This window comes from Channa argus, chromosome 17 (genome assembly GCF_033026475.1).
Source record: "Channa argus isolate prfri chromosome 17, Channa argus male v1.0, whole genome shotgun sequence".
Lineage (NCBI taxonomy): Eukaryota > Metazoa > Chordata > Actinopteri > Anabantiformes > Channidae > Channa > Channa argus.
In genome coordinates this window covers 18,918,955-18,937,342 of record NC_090213.1, presented here as the reverse complement: position 1 = coordinate 18,937,342, position 18,388 = coordinate 18,918,955, and the positions used below count along the sequence as shown (strand labels likewise).

The window sequence follows — 18,388 nt, the reverse complement described above, 5'->3', positions numbered from 1 at the left end:
GTGTTCTGTAAATGTACTAAAACGTACTAGATCAAGTTTGACCTACAGTAAAAAGCTGAAAAAGTAAAACATTTAAATTAATGTGGTGAGTTAAGGAGTTAATTAAATGTAATTTTATTACGTGTCGGGTTATTATTTTCTGAGACCACATTGTGATCCATGATTTGGCTGACAAGTTTCCCATGATGTGAGTTAAAATGAGTACATTTACAGATATGTCTACTATTGGATAAACAAACCAAATATCAAGTAGGATGGGCGCCTTATAAGTATTGCTGGGAATAAACTAATAATGTCTTTTAATAATGATACAAGCTGATGTGTAAGCAACTTTTTAGTTTGTGCTAAATGTTTTAACATTATGTCTGAACAACTGCAGTCAACTGCTGTTTAGTTTTGTTTGTGAAATAGCTTTTTGTATCGCATTTCTCTGCTCAGTGCGCATGTGATCATGGAAAAAAAAAAAAGTTATATGGCTGCTGCTGCCCGTGGAGCAAAACGTCAAAGTTACGTTAGGAAGAGATAATCAGAGCAGGACCCGAGCAGGACCCGAACGGGACCCGGGGAGCAGCAAATCTCAGCGTCCAAAAACTGCAGCTCGGAGGTTTACCTGAACAGGTAAAAGTAACCTGGAGTGTTTTTGGTCAAATGTTGTAGACTGTTCGAGACTTCAGCTGTCAGTTAAAGTCACGTCACTGGAATAAGGAAATAAGCGTAAATTGTTAAGGAGACACATCGACTGAATGTTGATGTTTTTTTTGTGTGTGTTAAACCTAAACGTGATAGATTATATGTTAAACCTGCATAAATCCTGTTACAGCGTGTTGAGCGTAACACAGTTACGTAACTTTTCCAGAGACGACGTTGACCCGCTTGTGAACGCGCCGTTTAGCTGCGGTGAGTTGAATTATTGTGATTAAAAAAAAATGAGGGTTCGGGCTTGTTTTTTTTTAAACACATAGTGCTTTATTGTTTTTGTGGGGAGTGTTGGTGCTGTCTTGTTGATGTAATTAACCCCCCAAACGTTTTCCAGAAAACTGGCTGCTTTTGTGTGTAACGGGGTTAAAGTTGCTACGTCACAGCGCCGCCTGGAGTTTTGCCCAAGTGAGCGATTAAAAAAAATACATCAAAACTTTTTGTCATGACTGTCTGGAATTCATATATTCGGCTACCGCCCCTTACTCTCAGTAAGGACACCACCTCAAACTGGAACACAAATAAAAAGGTGTTTTTTCCTTTGCAGATTATTTGATTTGATACCAACTATTCAGTGATCCCCATTTTAAAGCTCATTTTACTATAATATTAACACTGCAATGGTTTGAAATTATTTTGATAATGAGCAGCAAAGAGTTCAGTTTATGAAAGCTACAAATTTGCGACAGAAAAGTAAGTGCTACTTAACAGCTAATAAAGTAGAATAAAAATAAGGTAATTGTCGAGTTCATCTGTGATGAACAAATATCAGATTGGTTTTAACCAGTTCTATTCTCTAAACAGTTCTATTCTCTAAAACACTAGTCTAAGAGTTGCTGTTTTAATTGCGTGCATGGTATCAGAGCGTGTTATATATCTGGCAAAACGTTTTAATTTAGTTTAGTTTGGCTTTGCTTCATGTAATCTATTCCTTCAGCACAGACACTGGGCACCATGTTCACAGAGTTGCTGCTTGCTCTGCTTATTGGAGGACTGATCTTCTTCCTGGTTAAAAGGAGCAGGAACCAGGTTCTGCAGACTGAGGATGGCTGGTGGGGGATTGGAGCCCCCCCTGATGGTGAGGAGGACGTCACCATCCACCCATTTAACGTCACCACCAGTGACGAAGAACTGGAGGTTTGTCCTCCTCACAGTTTCTCACACAGGATCTTTTGCTTATGAGGTAATTGACCATTAAACAAGCTCAAAGACTGCATGAAATCTTCTCCTCTTTTCAGGACCTATACAGGAGAATAGACCAGACGCGTCCTGTTCCCTCACTGGAGGACAGCCAGTTTAATTATGGCTTCAACTCCCAGTACTTAGAGAAGGTGGTGTCTTACTGGAGAAATGACTTCAACTGGAGGAGACAAGTTGACAAACTCAACCAGTACCCACAGTTTAAAACTAAAATAGAAGGTGAGGCTGTCACACTTTTTTACATTTAGCCATTTGGCAAACCACAATGCAAATGGACAAAAATAAATTAAAAAAAAAAACTGAAGTCTCAGAGGAGACAAAGTAAAGTGCTATGGGAAGAATGTTTGGGTTTCACCAGACACAAGGGTGATGTGGGATTGATGGGAAAAGAATGACATAATTTAGTTTGTTTTAAGTGCAAAGGAAGTTAAAGAAGAGCTCCGTGTTTAACAACCTTTCAAATGTTGTGAGTGAGGCCTGCTGATGTCCATGTCAGTAGGACATTCATTCTCATTATATCGCACTATTTGAAACTCGTTTTATTTATTGATCTTCCATCCAGGCATTGATGTCCATTATCTGCACGTGAAGCCCGAGAAACAGCATGAGGGAACTGCTACTATTCCTCTGATCATGGTTCATGGCTGGCCTGGCTCCTTCTATGAGTTCTATGGGTTGATCCCACTGCTGACACAACCATCAGATCCAAATGATCTTGTGTTTGAGGTGGTGTGTCCCTCCATACCTGGGTATGGCTTCTCTGAGGCACCACACAAGAAAGGTACGTCTAGGAAGCTTTTGCTTGCGTGATATTTCCACGTGTCCTACGAAGAAAAGAAAAGCTGCGTTAACACTTTTCCATCGTCTGAGCCATAAAGCACAAATGAATAAAACATAGTTTCTCTTAGAAACAGGGCGTAAAAACATGAAGAGATCACAAGTACACAAAATGGCACCGTTGAGCAGAGTAATTGTCGCATATCAATTCCAAGCCCCGAATTTCTTTAAATGAACAATTCACTGCAGATTTTAACTTGGTGAACACCAATAAAAACTGGGATGGATATGTTACGTTTACAAATCATAAACGCATCCTAATTACTCGCGTGCCTCAAAAAACGGTGCATTAGAGATCAGGGTCTTCAGTCAAAGAACATACATGTACAAAATTAGGAATTTGAAAAGACTGTTGTATTAGATTATTGTTCAAGTGTATGACATAAACGACCAACAGTGTAAGAGCAAGTGCACAATGTACAAACTAGAGATCGTTGTTTGTCCTTTCTGCTGCAGCAGAAGTTTACTTTTTTATAGCTATTCTGTAATTTTCTAGCACAATTCACATTATGTCTTTTGTTAAGTATATCAACTTTATGAGTTTACATACTGCAGTTTCTAAGTGTGTGTGTGTGTTTGTGGACAGGCTTTGACTCCATTTGCGCTGCACGCATCTTCCACAAGTTAATGAAGCGTCTTGGCTTCCAGCAGTTCTACGCTCACGGAGGAGACTGGGGCTGGCTGATCACCACCAACATGGCCCAGCTGGATCCCAAGTACACAAATGAATTCCTTGTTTGTTTGCTTGTCCTTTCGACTTATCCTGTGAGTTCAGTGTCGCCACAGCAGATCATTAGTCCGCATGTTGATTTGGCACTGTTTTCACCATTGCTGACGTAACCCTCCCCCTTTTTTTACCGGGCTCTGGACCGGCACCGCGTAGCTGGGGATAGGCAGTTGGGCGCTCACTGACTCGACCAGGGACATTTCGGCATGTGGTCGGGAGGAGCAGGGCGCGAACCTCCGACCCTATGGTCGGTGGGTGGCCAGTGCCCCCCACCACACAAATGAATACCGGGATACATCTTGGATTATATCTATTATAACTTAAAATTTCTAAAAAAAAATATATGTGACCTAAAACGTATTGCCATCGTCACACAAGTGCTTAATCTAGATAAAGGCACCTAATCAACCAAATTATGCAAAAACTATAGTTATTACTTTATTTATTGTGGGAAATGATTGAATCATAATATTTATTTTGGGGTAAAAGTTGAGGGCAGTAAAACTGACCTGACTTAAAATGAACTGCCTTAGCCAAGAAAGAGATGTTGCTTCAGAATGCAGAGTAAATTAATGAATATGTGTAGTTTCTTGTCTCATTTATTAATTTGGTGTCTTTAGGCTTTAGGACTTTATAAAATATGATAATGTTTATGCAGAACAAAAAAAATCATAACCTTTCAAGCACTACTGAACAGTGTTCGGTGCATCCAGAAAGTATTCACAGTGCTTATTAACCTTTTCCACATTTTATCATGTTACAGCATTATTCCAAAAAGGCTTAAAATCAATATTTTCCTACAAATTCTCCAAACAATACCCCATATTGACAATGTAAAAGAAGTTTGTTTGAAATGTTTGCAAATTTATTAAAAATGAAAAAAAAAGCACATGTACATAAGTTTACAATAGCTGCTAAAGGTCCTTCAACAAAGTAGTGAGCAAAGGCGGTGAACACTGATGTACATCTGATTTATTTAGTTTTTTATTTTTATTAAATTTACCAAGATTTCATACAAACGTCTTTCACATTGTCATTATGGAGTATGGTTTGTAGAACTTTAAGGAAAATAATGAATTAGATCCATTTTGGAAGAAGGCTGTAAGTGGAAAAAGTGAAACGCTGTGTATTAACGCACTAGTATTTCTCGACACGCTGTTCTAGCTGCTTAAGTAAGTTATCCTTACATGACCTTGTGTTTTGCCTTTTTCCATTACCAAAGGTCAGTCAAAGGCTTGCATCTGAACTTTGCGCCCCCTTCCAAGCATAGCCTGTCCATGTTTTTGTCCATCGTTCTCGGCCGTTATTTTCCCAAGTTGTTTGGGTTCACTCACATGGATGTTCAGCAACTCTACCCCTGCATGGAGAAGCTTGCAGTGGAGCCTCTCAAAGAGTCTGGCTACTTGCACATCCAGGCCACCAAGCCGGACACTGTGGGTAAGGAACTAAAGAATGTGCCACTGTCGCCGCTGTACCGATTGTAGAGGCTTCTCAGACCTATTAAGTGTGTCTTTGATAAATTAGCGGGACATAAAAATGTCATCAGTGCAACATGGTTACGTGTTTTGGATAAAAGAACCATAAACAGACCATTTAGATAAGAAAAAAGTGTGAGTACATAAATTGCTTGTATACTGGCTTCTGTAGATTTTGAAAGAATTCATTTGATCCTCAATGGTTTTTAATATTTTTTTATCATTGGGGTGAAGTAATCCTTTGAGAATAGAAACAAATATCAACAATAACTTTTTATTAAACGGCAAATCAAATAATTTGTGGCTCTGAATTGTCCCTTAGGTCGAGGACTGAATGATTCCCCAGTGGGTCTAGCTGCCTACATTCTGGAGAAGTTCTCCACATGGACGCACCGTGACTTCAGGAACCTGGAAGATGGAGGACTCACCAGGTAAAGAGAACTGAACACAACAGGGGGGCATTTTATTTGCCGTCACCACATCCGTTTCCCTGTCATCAATATGAAGATATTATATCAAACTATCATAAAAATATGCAGTAAGCTCAAAATATCATTAGTAGTATCACATGTATTAGAAGTGACCCCCCCCCAAACTAATGCGGAGCAGCTTCTCCAACAGCTGCCACGAGCCGTCATTGTTACTATACAATAATACTAAATGTTGCATGTGTGATGTGTTTTAGAAAGTTCTCTCTGGACGACCTGTTAACCAATGTGATGATCTATTGGACGTCTGGATGTATCATCCCCTCTATGAGGTTCTACAAGGAAAACTTTAGCAAAGGCCTCAACCAGCAACACCACAAGTGAGTAAAAGTAGTTGTTGTAGACAGAGATACAATTCCTTGGAAAATATTAATATTTGATAGCATTTGTCAAACCACAGAGAACAAGTGACACAAGGTTTCGGGCCTAAAATTAGAATTGTAATGAAAGATTGATCTAACACGACCACACAGAGACCTGAACCATCCACATCCTTGTTTAGTTTCTTTGCTTAATTTAAGTTGGCATTTTGCTTTGTGGGTCAACGTGGGTGTGTTTCTTTCATTGCGGGTTGAGTCTCATCTGTTTCCCTCTCATATCATAAACAAACATTTTTTTAGAGACTTTTTAATACAGGACATTATGACAACATTTCGGAAAGTAAAGTTAATAGTAGGTTACTGTGGGTTAAGCTTGGGTTCATTCTACAAGCATCCGAGTTACGTTACTTCTGACCAGAATCGATGGATTTTTCTGTTATGTGAAACTTTGCTCTCTGAGATCTGTCAGATATCTACATCTACCTTTTAATTAAAAAAGTTTACAAAAAGAATATAATCTCTGCCATTAAGCCCTGTGGACTTTGGAAAAAAGTTAGATTCACTTTGAACAAAAACAGTGCTCATCCCCACACACACTAAACACAAGTCTGTACAGGTGGCAAGTGTGAAATATTAGTTGTTAATATTTGTCATTAGTCAATTTTTATTGAAAAAAAATTGATAAGCTACTACATCTAGCGAGAAAGTTGCTGTGTATTTTGAGCAAATAGCACTTCATTATTCAAATTGACCCAAACACTGGTCACTTCTGTTCTCCACAATAATTTCTCATTATTGTCTCTTTCCAGTATCCCAGTTTATGTTCCCACTGGGTTTGCTTGCTTTCCCAATGAGGTGAGCTACACACCCAAACTATGGGTCAAACAGAAATACTGGCAGCTCGAGTCCTTTACTCCCATGACGCGTGGTGGCCATTTTGCTGCCATGGAAGAACCTCAGCTGATGGCCGAAGACATCCAGAAGTTCACCAAGACAGTAGAGAAGAAGTGAGAGGAACAGTTGATTGAGTTAAAAGGAAAGTAGGAAGCTTTTGATTAAAATGAAGGAGTAAGTAGACACAGACTGTGATTCCAGATAATTTAGTGGGTTCTGTGCTTTTGAATGAAGTGGAAGTGATAGTATGATAATTGATAACCAGTTGATTCCCTAAAACAAATTCATAGCTATGTCAGGATCCAGACTACAGCTTCCATTCATGGTTTCTCCTGCTGATCTTTGTAGTGTTTTTGACTTCTTTGTAGTTGAGAACATTTTGCTAAGCAGCTGCAGGGGTCAGGGGGCACTTGTTGTAGTGTTGACAGCATAGACAAGGTGCCAGACATTCCTTAAACTGATAACATTAGAACTTTACTCAAGCTAAAACCATAATACCACAGCATTGCCTCCTAAACTGTATAAACAAATGGATCTTTTAACCTTATTTAAAATTCATTGTAGTGTTTTTTTTTTTTTTCAAATAGCTTAGTTTTGTTGGGAAGCACTTTCAGTTCACCGTGACTAAAAACACTAGAAACACTGATTCCTTATTTTGACATAAGCTTCTGTTAAATCAGTCCCGTGTGGTTTGACACGATTTTGTTGACTTTGGTTGAAATTTTTTGCAGCTTAAAATGTCTGATTTCTTGGCAACTTTTGTAAAAAAATAAAAAAATAAAAAAATATATATACAATGTATGAGGCAGTGTTTTAATTTACAAATATTATTGCAATGTCTTTGTAGAATCCATTAAAATTCTAATGAAAACTTGTTCCAGTGAGAATAAAACTCACTGTGTGACACAATACAGTGATGCAGTTTGTGAGGCAAACAGTCAAGTACTATTAATCACACACCTCCATTAGTAAGGGCACATTTATTTATTTTGTGTGAGTTTCATTCACACTTCTTCGTGTTCTTACACATTTTGCATAAGTCAGTCCAGAATCCTCAGATTTGGAGTCGTGCTGCAAAATAATTGAGGAGCATGTATTCAAGCCTCACTTTAACAATCACGAAGACTGTAAAAAATGTGAAAAAAAACAGAAGCACAAGTAACTTTAACCCACCAGATGACGGACACTTGGAGCCAGATCAGCTGTGTGCGTTTTCAAAATGCACGTTTTTAAATTCTGTTAAAATGTGAAATGTTGTGATTTCTGTAAGGCTACTACAGATAGTTAATAGTGACAGTGCTACTTACACATGTGACTGTAGTCGTCATCCAGAATGAACTTTGCTGACTTTATTGTAATATGTTAAATGGCTACTCACATAAAATGTGTTATTTGGAATTTTGAAAGGAAGTTTTTGTAACGATGAACTTGATATTTCAGGGACCGTATTTATAATGGCTGTCGTATGGACATAGTGTGAGCTGAGATGACAGAATGCTGTTACAGAGCTTTGGAAAGAGCAGATTACAGTCGAGAACCTCTGAGAAAACTTGGAGCCTGAAGGTTGTGACCATGGTTCAAATCTGAATTAACCTACCAAGCAGATATTTCAGGCCTTCTGTTGCCATTGAACTAGATTTTTGGAGCAGGTGTAAGTGGAGCTTCATTGCTAAGATAAATAATTAAATACGTCCTTACATTTAAATAAAACAGATGTGATAATCACTTCAAGAGTTCTTCTTGGGGAACGTAGTCTGTCACAAAATCAGTTGGTAAAGGCAGTCGTCCACCTACCACAGGGTCAGTGGTTCGATCCCCTGTCCCGGGTATATGTCGAAGTGTCTCTGGGCAAGACACTGAACCCCCAACAGCCCATTCCCCACCCCAGGTGTGCAGTGCTGGCCTGAGCCCGGTAGAAATTGGGGAGGGTTGCGTCACGAAGGGCATCTGGCGTAAAAACTGCGCCAAATCAACATGCGGACAATGATCCGCTGTGTTGACCCTGAACTCACGGGATAAAGCTGAGAGGACCAAACAAATAACCAAATCTAAATGCCTTCCTACTTCTCTCTAGTAATGTTCAGTGTCGCACTGCCCCAAGTATTCAATCCCACCCCTGGCCAGCTGTTAGAAGAGTTTTGAGTTTCCCAAGCCCCCCAGTGCCCTGGCTCGGGACATCCTCCCAGTGTTGCACTCCCCCAGGCCTGACTGCCTGCCTGCTTGCTCTTCTTGGCAGTCGAAGAGCCAGGGGAGGATGAGGACGACCGGGCAGCTGAGATAAGGACCACATGAAGTTCCCCACATTACCTCACCCGATAAGGAAATAAGCTGAGAAGACGAAGAGAGAGAGAGAGAGAGAGAGAGGGTCAGACTGGGAGGAATTCTTTGGATGAACGGTAACATGCAGAGAGGCAGCTAGTGACCGTTGGGTTTTCACTAGTTGCTTCGCGGTCTGGGTGGAACTGTTGTGCCACAGAGGCCTGATAAACTTTAGAAACGTAATGACTTTTTTGAGATTTAAAGAGCAGCTCAGCTGGTAATAAGGCCGTGTTTTCTTATCTTGAGCAAACTAAATGGAAACATCACCTCAGACTGTGTGTTCTGAGGCATATTTACCAAAGTACTTAGATCAATTTTTTGAAAACGCAACCATATCCCTCCAAGAAAGGTAGACCGCACAAAAGTGATTTAACTTCTTAGGACGTCAAAAGGAGTCTGTTACACTACATTGGCAGCATCCATGGCGGTGAGTCCTCTAGAAGGTCTCATGTCAGTTGCAGTGAATCATCAGCTTGTGTCCAGCTCTGTGGCAGAGCCGCAGAGAAAGCAGCAGTGGGCAGTCAGCAGCCCAGCATCCTTCCACGGACACAATCAGAGCACACGCAGCAGTCGGAAACCCAGGAAGTGGGTGAGTCCATTAAACTTCCAATTTACAGCATATGTCTACTTATACTATACTTTAATCGATCGCATCATACTTTTACTCTGTCACTTGTTCATCTCACTTCTTCTCGACTCTCTTGGTGAAGTTATGTGATGAGATGGTTTCTCTCTTAAACACCATGTGATGCAGCTCAGGTTTTTACTGGGGAAATTAAACATTTTAGAACATAATAGAAATGAAAAAAAAATTTTTTTACAAGAAAATCTTAAATCTTTGGTAAGTAAAGCTATGGAGCATGATGGTTCTATGTTGGAGAAAAAGTTGAAAAGTATCAGCGAGGACATGCAGGTCTTTCCCAGTGATTAAGAGACTGTAAGGAATCCGTGAGTTTTTCTGTGATAGAATGTGCAATGGATGGAGGACACGTCTCTTCTTTATCCATCATTGTCAGGACTTAATATGTTTTCTCATAATCAGATGAGCCAAGGCTCCCTGCCATTAGTGTGATGTGGAAATGTGGCTGAAGATGGGTGAGCGTGCCCTGTAATATGAGAGAAGCCTCCCCTTTTTTTAAATTAGACCCATAAAAGTAACCAAACAAGTTTGATTAACGTAAATGATAATTCGTAATGAGGATGATGCTCATTTTTAACCACGAGCTGTCAACAACCTTTTACAACCCGAAAGAGAAAAAAGTTGGGAAAGTGTGTGAAACGTAAATAAAAACAGAATGCAATGATTTGCAAATCTCATCAACCCATATTTTATTCACAATAGAAAATAAACAATACACCAGATGTTGAAACTGAGAAATTTTAACATTTCATGGAAAATATTAGCTCATTAGCAACACATCTCAGAAACGTTGGAACAGAGGCAAAAAAAGGCTGGAAAAGTAACTGCTGCAAATCAAAAACAAATGGAGCATTTGACAACCAATTAGGTTAATTGGCAACAGGTCAGTAACATGATTGTGAATAAAAGGAACATTTCACAGAGACAGAGCCTCTCTAATGTAAAGATGAGCAGAAGTTCACCAATCTGTGACAAACAATCACGATTCCCTACTGGACATCACTGCATGGGCTCAGGAACACTTCCAGAAATCACTGTCTGTGAACACAGTTTGCTGTTCAAGCCACTAATGTAAGTTAAAGCTGTGTCACGCAAAGAAGAAGCCACATGTGAACATGATCCAGAAACGCTGCCGTGTTCTCTGGGCTCATTTAAAATGGTCTGAGGCAAAATGGAAAACTGGTCTGTGGTCAAATAATTCAAAATGGGAAATTCTTTTTGTAAATTATGGACGCCGTGTTCTGAAGACAAAAGAGGAGATGGACCATTCAACTTGTTATCAGTGGACAGTTCAAAAGCCTGCATCTCTGATGGGACAACATTGCTCTGCTAAAACTCCAGCAGCGGGTCTCCTCACTTCCCAGAGACCAGACAACGGTAAACATCACCCTGCTCCAACTTTCTTGAGATGTGTTGCTGCCATCAAATTTAAAATGAGCTAATATTTTCCATGAAATGTTAAAATTGTCTCAGTTTCAACATCTGATATGTTGTTTATGTTTTATTGTGAATAAAATATTGGTTGATGATATTTCCAAATGATTCTGTTTTTATTTATGTTTTACACATCTTCCCAACTTTTTTTGAAATACGGTTTTATAAAATCACATTAGAAATAAGAAATGGCTCTAAATTTGTTTGATCATCACACAGATAAATAATTTGAAAACCAAAGTATTAAAGAACTACAGGTCCAAGTTATCAGTTCTCTCTCTAATACTTTAATAATTTATTGGTGCTAAGAGAAGCTTTTTAAAATGTAGAAGATCCTTTTGCTAAATGTCCTAAATGTGTTAAATGTTAAAAAGTATGGGCAGAACGCTCAGACTTAGATTAACAATAATTATAAAAGGGCTCAAATACTAACGGTTCGTATATATAATATAATTATCAATGTCAAAGCAAAAATTAACTTTTATAATAATGGATTACAAAATTAAATAATTCCATGGTCCCCTCAGACTTCCTGCACTACTGGTTGTCTTTCCAGACTCAAGGTAAACCTTTAAAATCTGCAACAAATGTTAGAAATATGTCATGTCTGTGCAGCAATGCCAGACTCTAAACATGTCCACTGCTGCAGGAACAGTCCGTGTGTGGTTCGAGGCCAAACTCTGGTCCTGGGTCTGTGGTGCAGCCCAGGACGCTAAGGAGTCAACAGTCTCCAGAAAATGCGGCACGAGAAAGGAGCCGCGTACACAATCTGCGACAGGCCTTCCACAGTCTGCAGGTACACTAGACAATTCATGTCCCACTATTTCAGAGCCAACACTGCACATCAGCTGCTGTGTAGAAAGAATATATGAATGTATGTGCTGGGCTTTTGTTATGAGCCAAATGACAGTTCCACCTACACCTGAATAAATTTCCATGTATCGACCAAATGTACCAAGTGCGATTGGCTGAAGCCCAGACACAAGAATGTTATGCATAAAACTCAGATGAGTTTCATATTATTACTAGAATCTATTGTCCAACCTTTGTCCACTGTCCTCTCCCCACAGGCTGCTCTGCCTTCAGTCCCGCCTGACACCAAGTTATCCAAGCTGGATGTTCTGGTTCTGGCTACCAACTACATAGCCTATTTAACAGAGACCCTAGACCAGGGAGGTACACTGGCAGAGCACAGCATATCCTCTAGGCCAGGTGGATTCCTGCATCCTGTTAAGGTGAGGCTGAGACCAGTACACCATCTGGTACGGTTTTATGTACATCACATGGCCTGCTGCATTCATAGATTATAATCTTTTTATTGATTGTCCCCCTGGGGTCCACACTAGAAACGGAAACAGACTTGAAAGATTGTTCCTGTCATAGTTGTCAGTAACAGAGAGAGTGAAAGTTCTGTGCTTTTCTTAGGAGGAATACAGTTTATCAAAAGTGTATCAGTGTATCAAAACCGGGACAAACTGGCAAACGTAACCACCGATATAACCTTTAACGTTGGGTACAAAAGTTTGCAACCCCTCATTTTGAAATGGCAAAAAGAGTAATGCAAAACTTTTTCATCATCACAATATTCATTGCACCTTCAGCTAGTACATTTGTTCCTATAACAGAAGCAACGAAAAGAGTGTTTTTATAGCAAAATAATGAAGCGTTACTATTGATAAATTATTTAAAAAATTACTTTCATTGATTTCTGATAAAGGAACATTTGTACTTGCTGAATGTGCACTAATAATTATGTCGATGAAAAAAATCTTTATTTTACTCTTATTGCCATTTTTAATACTGGGATGCAAACTGTACCTGTGTAGTTTAAAACGTTCACAAAATCCCCTATATTACCTTTTACCTAGTTATAGGTACACAAACCTACCAATGTTACCTTTTGTTACAGTTTTTAGTTAGATTTATATTGAATTCATAAAGAAAAAAAAATTCATATTAAAAAAAACATTCATATTACCAGTAGACAGCCTTTTTGTTTGCAGCACAAAACCACCACCATTAGCTTTGAGGCCTTTATGCTGTAAATATATTATAACTAGCTATTCAAACATCCACCTTTCCATTATCTGTAACCACTTATCCACAATTATTCCATGATCCAACACAGGCAACTATTTACACTCACATTCACACATAAGTCAATTACATAAAGTATTTATTAATAACATTTAGAGTTAAAATATGAACAACCATTTATTATGTAATAATTGTGGAACTTTGACTGATAATGTAATGTGGCTCTAAAAAATAAGAACAAGAAGTTAGTGTGCATAGTTAGTTAACACTATTCGTAATAAAAATGTTTCTGGACATGCTTAATATAAAAATGTGATGCTATATATATCAGTCTGTTGAGAAGATATTTTTAATAAATCACACTTTGTCAGTTATTACAATATCAGCTGTAACAAACAGAGAAGTATTACCCTAAATTAATGGCAGGAGCTGGAAAAGACCCTTTTAATTTGTCTAGATGGGTCTTGACTTGTTTGTAGCTTGGTGTTAATCATCAGCCTGAAATGCTGCTCTCTCTCCTCAGAAGTGGCCCATGCGTTCCCTGCTCTACTGCGGCAGTGTGGGAGAGCTTCTATCAGGAGTCTCAAGCAATCAGACGCCCCCAGTTGGACAGGAGGGAACGCACCTTGTGACCAACACCTTAGAACCAGACCGAGATTGATAAGACAACATGTGACAGGTCCTCACCCCATATTATGTCATAATTCATAACTGTCACTGGCAGAATTGCTGACTTTTGGTAAAAGCAAGAACTAATCTTTGCTTTCACAGATGACATGATTTGAATGCATTGTTCTAGTCGAGGTAAATGTGCTGATTAATAGAAAAGTTAAATCTGTTTTCTCCCTGCGACCAGTCATTAGTTGCACATAGAGGCTCAGAGAAACCTTCTAAAAAGGACTAATTTTGCCTTCCAGCTGTCTGGACCAAATAAAAGAGGAAGACACACTTTGATAACTCCCATACATGTAGCTCAGACAGATGTTCCCTTGATAAAAATATTCTTCATTATCTGAGCAGACAGCAGCTTGACATGAACAAATTTAATGTTAAGAAATGAAAAAGGCTGCTTCACTTGACTAATTATGCCACAAATCAGCACATGGGGGGAACATCGTGTTACCTATTAATATGATTTAAAGGTTGTACAGTGGTCCAGTTTTATTTTTTCCGATGTTACTTTCACTGACTGGAGGGAGGTTTATAGTCGTGTGTGTGTGTGTGTGTGTGTGTGTGTGTGTGTGTGTGTCAGGGAAAGGATAGACAGGCAGATGAGCAGTGAGGGAGGGATTGTTGTTCGGAACACAGCAGCTGTGGATGTCTGTATATCTCTGCAGCAACGACCACGTAGTTCTCATTACAACCCAGCCACAGAATGTAACCTATCACTTTGAGTAAAACACTATCTACATAAACAACCTGTGTGTGGGTGATTGATCGGAGCTATTTAAGGCAGAAATAACCCCAGTGGTTGAATATTTTGTTAACCTGCCATATTCAAACATTTCAATGTTTAATTATTAATTAAAGGGCAATTTAGTTTCCTTTGCATCCTGTGGTTCTAGTTTGGAAACTGTATGTACATAGTTGTATTAAACTTGTAAATACCACTCTGTTTCAAATCATTCACAAACAAAACTGGTTTTCTAGCTTGATTTACTAAATGCAAGTTAAAAAAAAAAAAAACAGCTCAAAAGGAAGGATCACCCACCCCACCCCCGCCCCCCTCCCCCTCCCAGCGCATTTTTCCATTTGTATCTTCTCGCACTCTTTAACGTGTCCTTGTGAAGCACCTTGACTTCACTGAAATGCTTGGAAAGTGTCTTGCCACCCATAGTGGACCATAGCTTATAACTGCACTGCCCACCACTCTAGAAATAGCTTTTACTGAACTAATTGAAATCATTAGTACTGATCCAGAAACTATTTATTAAGTTTGAGTTTACAAGTGCTGCTCTGGAACTGGAGAGGTTTCAACATTAACTTACTCCATTTATTTATTAGTTACAATTTCTTAGAGCTGTTGCTATTCGTATGTTGTAACCGAGTTGTGTAATTCAAGCTAAAAAACTCTAGACAACATTATCTGGAGGAGGTTTTTTTTTGGTTGTGATGACGTCATCTGGTTGATTTACTGCAATAGCGCTTTGATTGAGCTGCTTCTCTAAAACTTTAATATGTTACCAGCCACACACATCCAATCCCCCAACTAAATCCGTAAAGCCGACCCTGTGTGTGAACTACTGGATGTCTTAAGTCATGGCACCGAGGAAAACTAAGGCATTTTCACGTCCGCAGAACCCAGATGTTCCTTAACAGTATTTCAGATGAAGCTTTGTGGGCTAAATCATAAATACCAACCCAATTTCCAAAATGATGTCTATACTATAATTAGGGATTTGAATAATCATAAAATTATAAAATTCTTTTCTCCACAGAGGGGTCTCGTGGTTTTTTTCAGTGTTAGTATATTTTCCTATGATATATCACAGTTTAGTTTATCTACATGCACCTGAAACTACTTTTCGGAAAAACCTGGATTCAGGAGTTCAAGCATTCTGCATCCATCTATTATCCTAACCACTTATCCTGTTCCGGGTCCCGGGGGCCGCAACCTGGAGGCAGGGTTTCCCCTGGACAGGTCGCCAGTCTATGTCAGTGCTGACACAGAGAGGTCACTGCTGACAGGGGACCTTCTAGCTTTGAGGTAGAAATCCACTAAACACCAGAGATGTCTAGTTATTTATGGTATTTCTCTGTGTTGGTATGAAGTAAAGACATTAAACGTACACAGACGTCCAGCAGAACTGGTGACAGGATAGTAATAATTCCCTCTTTGTGTTCCCCTGTGTCTGTGTGGTATTTGTACTAAAATAATGGCTACAGCAAGACCTGTGGGTGGCTACAAATGGTTTGTATAATTTCACCGTAATTGCAAAAGTAAGAGCTCAGTACTGAAACCCTGTGCAATAAGTCACGTTTATGTGCTCGTCGGGTGGATAGGACGAGCTTGCTGCAAATGAGAGCCCGGAATACCCTTTGAACAAAATGGGCTCAGCTCCACAAGCAACAGTGCAGTGTTCAAGGCTAGCTCCATAAATCTGTCCAAAACTGGGGGGGGGGGGGGGGGTATTTCCCATGTGTAGAGATGACTAATATGGAGCTGATGTTGTCTGACTTGTAAGGCAGAGGTTACAGGAGGACAGGAGAAACCAGACGTTTGGTTAAGCAGAAGGAAAACGCCGAGCTTGTTGGAAGCTTGTTGGAACATCGAATCACCACAAAGTTCCTTAAGTTCTCCCGCTTCCACTTGTGCTTCCTGCTCCACTTCTTCACGTAATGTCAGGACTTTCACTTGTACTGACATGACAAATTACCGTCTGAGTCATTTCAGAAACTGTTTTCACACCACCACTTTGTTTCCCTTCCGTATTTAATCTATTTTAAAAAAAAATGCCTTTTTATAACGCAACCTTTTTGTGGTGACTTAACCACTTGTAGTTAATTTAGAATGTTTTATTTTTTGTGTGTTTTTACCACCAAAAGTATTGTGAGGAGGCTTTATAAAGTAATGCAAAAGGATAGTTTTTATTGAACTTCATTTAAAGCACAGAAAAGAGAAATGTCCCTAAATCAAGCACGATTAGTTGCCTACACTTCATGCCGTTCGTACAGTGCTTTAAAAAGCGAACCACGAACTTAATAACTTATGTCTTGGACTTTGACTTTTCCTTTTGACTTAGGGATCATTTTCTTTCTCTCTTACCCAGTTACAGCTGAACCCCCTCAGGATTCTCTGAGAGAGAGCTGAATTCCCTGGTCATTCCTTTTAGATGAATACTAAAATACTACTTTTGTTGCCATGCGCTTGGACTAATTTAGGAAGGTTGGCCACTTCTAGAAAGGTCCACTATTGTAAGTTAACGTATCTTAGAAACAGCTCTGTAATGTTCCCACAATGAGGTGTTTCAGTTTGGTAGATTTTTATTGGAATGCCTACATCCCAGAAAGTAACTGTAACTACAGTGATCACATTAAATCTTGCATTTTGTGTTTGCCTTGGTTGCCTTTTGTTCAGGTTAGATTTACTGTGAGATCCACAAAAAATGGACATCGGCACGGTACTAACTGGTGCAGGTGGTACTAACTGACTGACTCTGTTTTTCTTGTTATTGACCTTTATGATTCTGACTGTATTATTGGACTCGTCATACTGCAGAATTAGGACCGATCTGATGTTTCTTGATTAAATTATGCTGTGTATAAAAATCCAAACAAGTTAAAAAGTCTCCACATTCCTGCCGACGGTGTAGTTTCCAACCATCAGTCTTAGGTCTGTACAAATTCAGCTCTTCTACCTCCTACATGTTGATATAAGTTTTAGTAAACCTGACAAACCTCCTGTCAGTGTTTGAATTTCAATTCGATCTTTAACTACTTTCAGCATCACTTAGCACTTACACTTTGAGACTTCAGCTTCTTTTACAGTTTATGCCCCTTTAAATTTTTTCAGTAATGTCAGGATTTCAAATTGTTACATATTTTACATATATTACAAAATGTAGCCTTTTCTGGTTTTGAGCATGTATTTGTCTTTTTGTTAACATTAGATATCTTTTAAAACCCTCAAAATGTTATCTGGTCATTTACTTGCACATGAACAACCAGTAGGTCACCAAAGAACAGACCAGTGTCTCAACAGTGTGAGAAATGCCAAACACACAACTGTTTCTGATATGAAATTATATCCATTAATAATAATTTTCTAACTGCAAATAGCCAAAATTCATCATTGTAAATGGACCTGTCTTTAAATTGTAAACATGCATCTCTGCAGTGGATTGTGGGAGACATCAGGGATGACCAGTGAGATTTCTGGGGACACATGCACCACACCTGTCCACCCCTCAGGTCCCCCACATTAAAGAAAACCAGCTGAGTCAGTAGCTCCAGTGTAAATGCTTGTTCTATAGGGACAAACAAAATACCTAATAGCACCTAATGTACAGTTCAGATAATATGTGTCATACATTGTGCTTTTCACTTCCAAGTGTATTAATGGTAAATATTCTGCACTTATATAGCACTTTTCTCCCTATTGGCACTGCTTCTTATTCACCCATTCACACTCACAATCACACACACACTCACACACCGATGGGGGAGCTGCTATGCAGCTGGCCAACACTCACCGGGAGCAACTAAGTTGGGGTTCAGTGTCTTGCTCAAGGACACTTTGACATGTGACCGGAGGAGCCGGGGATCGAACCAACAACTGTGAGATTGGTGGACAACCGCTCCACCTTCCTGCGACTGTACTG

The 18,388-nt window shown here is 39.3% G+C and overlaps 2 protein-coding genes across 9 annotated transcripts; both read left to right on the top strand.

The window, feature by feature from the left end:
* Positions 1–128: 128 nt before the first annotated feature.
* Positions 129–7,434, top strand: ephx1 (epoxide hydrolase 1, microsomal (xenobiotic)). Of its 8 annotated transcripts, none has more exons than XM_067481072.1 (10): positions 129–618; positions 857–897; positions 1,639–1,833; positions 1,935–2,115; positions 2,459–2,677; positions 3,320–3,449; positions 4,683–4,897; positions 5,258–5,366; positions 5,621–5,743; positions 6,553–7,434. In XM_067481072.1, the coding sequence occupies exons 3-10, from the start codon at positions 1,651–1,653 to the stop codon at positions 6,752–6,754; spliced, it is 1,362 nt and encodes a 453-aa protein (XP_067337173.1). In that variant the 5' UTR covers positions 129–618; positions 857–897; positions 1,639–1,650; the 3' UTR covers positions 6,755–7,434. The 8 variants fall into 8 exon arrangements, with proteins under 8 accessions (XP_067337173.1, XP_067337171.1, XP_067337172.1 ...); XM_067481070.1 differs by having other exon boundaries at positions 1,634–1,833; XM_067481071.1 differs by having other exon boundaries at positions 821–897.
* Positions 7,435–7,571: 137 nt separating this feature from the next.
* LOC137102040 (transcription factor 24-like) lies at positions 7,572–13,728 on the top strand. The gene is made up of 4 exons (XM_067481076.1): positions 7,572–9,545; positions 11,680–11,826; positions 12,101–12,265; positions 13,591–13,728. Exons 1-4 carry the CDS (start codon positions 9,378–9,380, stop codon positions 13,726–13,728), a joined length of 618 nt encoding a protein of 205 aa, XP_067337177.1. The 5' UTR covers positions 7,572–9,377.
* The last annotated feature ends 4,660 nt before the right edge of the window (positions 13,729–18,388 follow it).

Bases quoted from the DNA above. Each gene is read 5' to 3' on its own strand.
- ephx1 (XM_067481067.1), top strand. From the start codon at position 744: ATGTTGATGTTTTTTTTGTGTGTGTTAAACCTAAACGTGATAGATTAT. The intron at 1,834-1,934 runs GTTTGTCCTCCT...TCCTCTTTTCAG, and splicing joins CCAGTGACGAAGAACTGGAG to GACCTATACAGGAGAATAGA. The intron at 2,116-2,458 runs GTGAGGCTGTCA...TCTTCCATCCAG, and splicing joins GTTTAAAACTAAAATAGAAG to GCATTGATGTCCATTATCTG.
- LOC137102040 (XM_067481076.1), top strand. From the start codon at position 9,378: ATGGCGGTGAGTCCTCTAGAAGGTCTCATGTCAGTTGCAGTGAATCAT. The intron at 11,827-12,100 runs GTACACTAGACA...CTCTCCCCACAG, and splicing joins AGGCCTTCCACAGTCTGCAG to GCTGCTCTGCCTTCAGTCCC. The intron at 12,266-13,590 runs GTGAGGCTGAGA...CTCTCTCCTCAG, and splicing joins GATTCCTGCATCCTGTTAAG to AAGTGGCCCATGCGTTCCCT.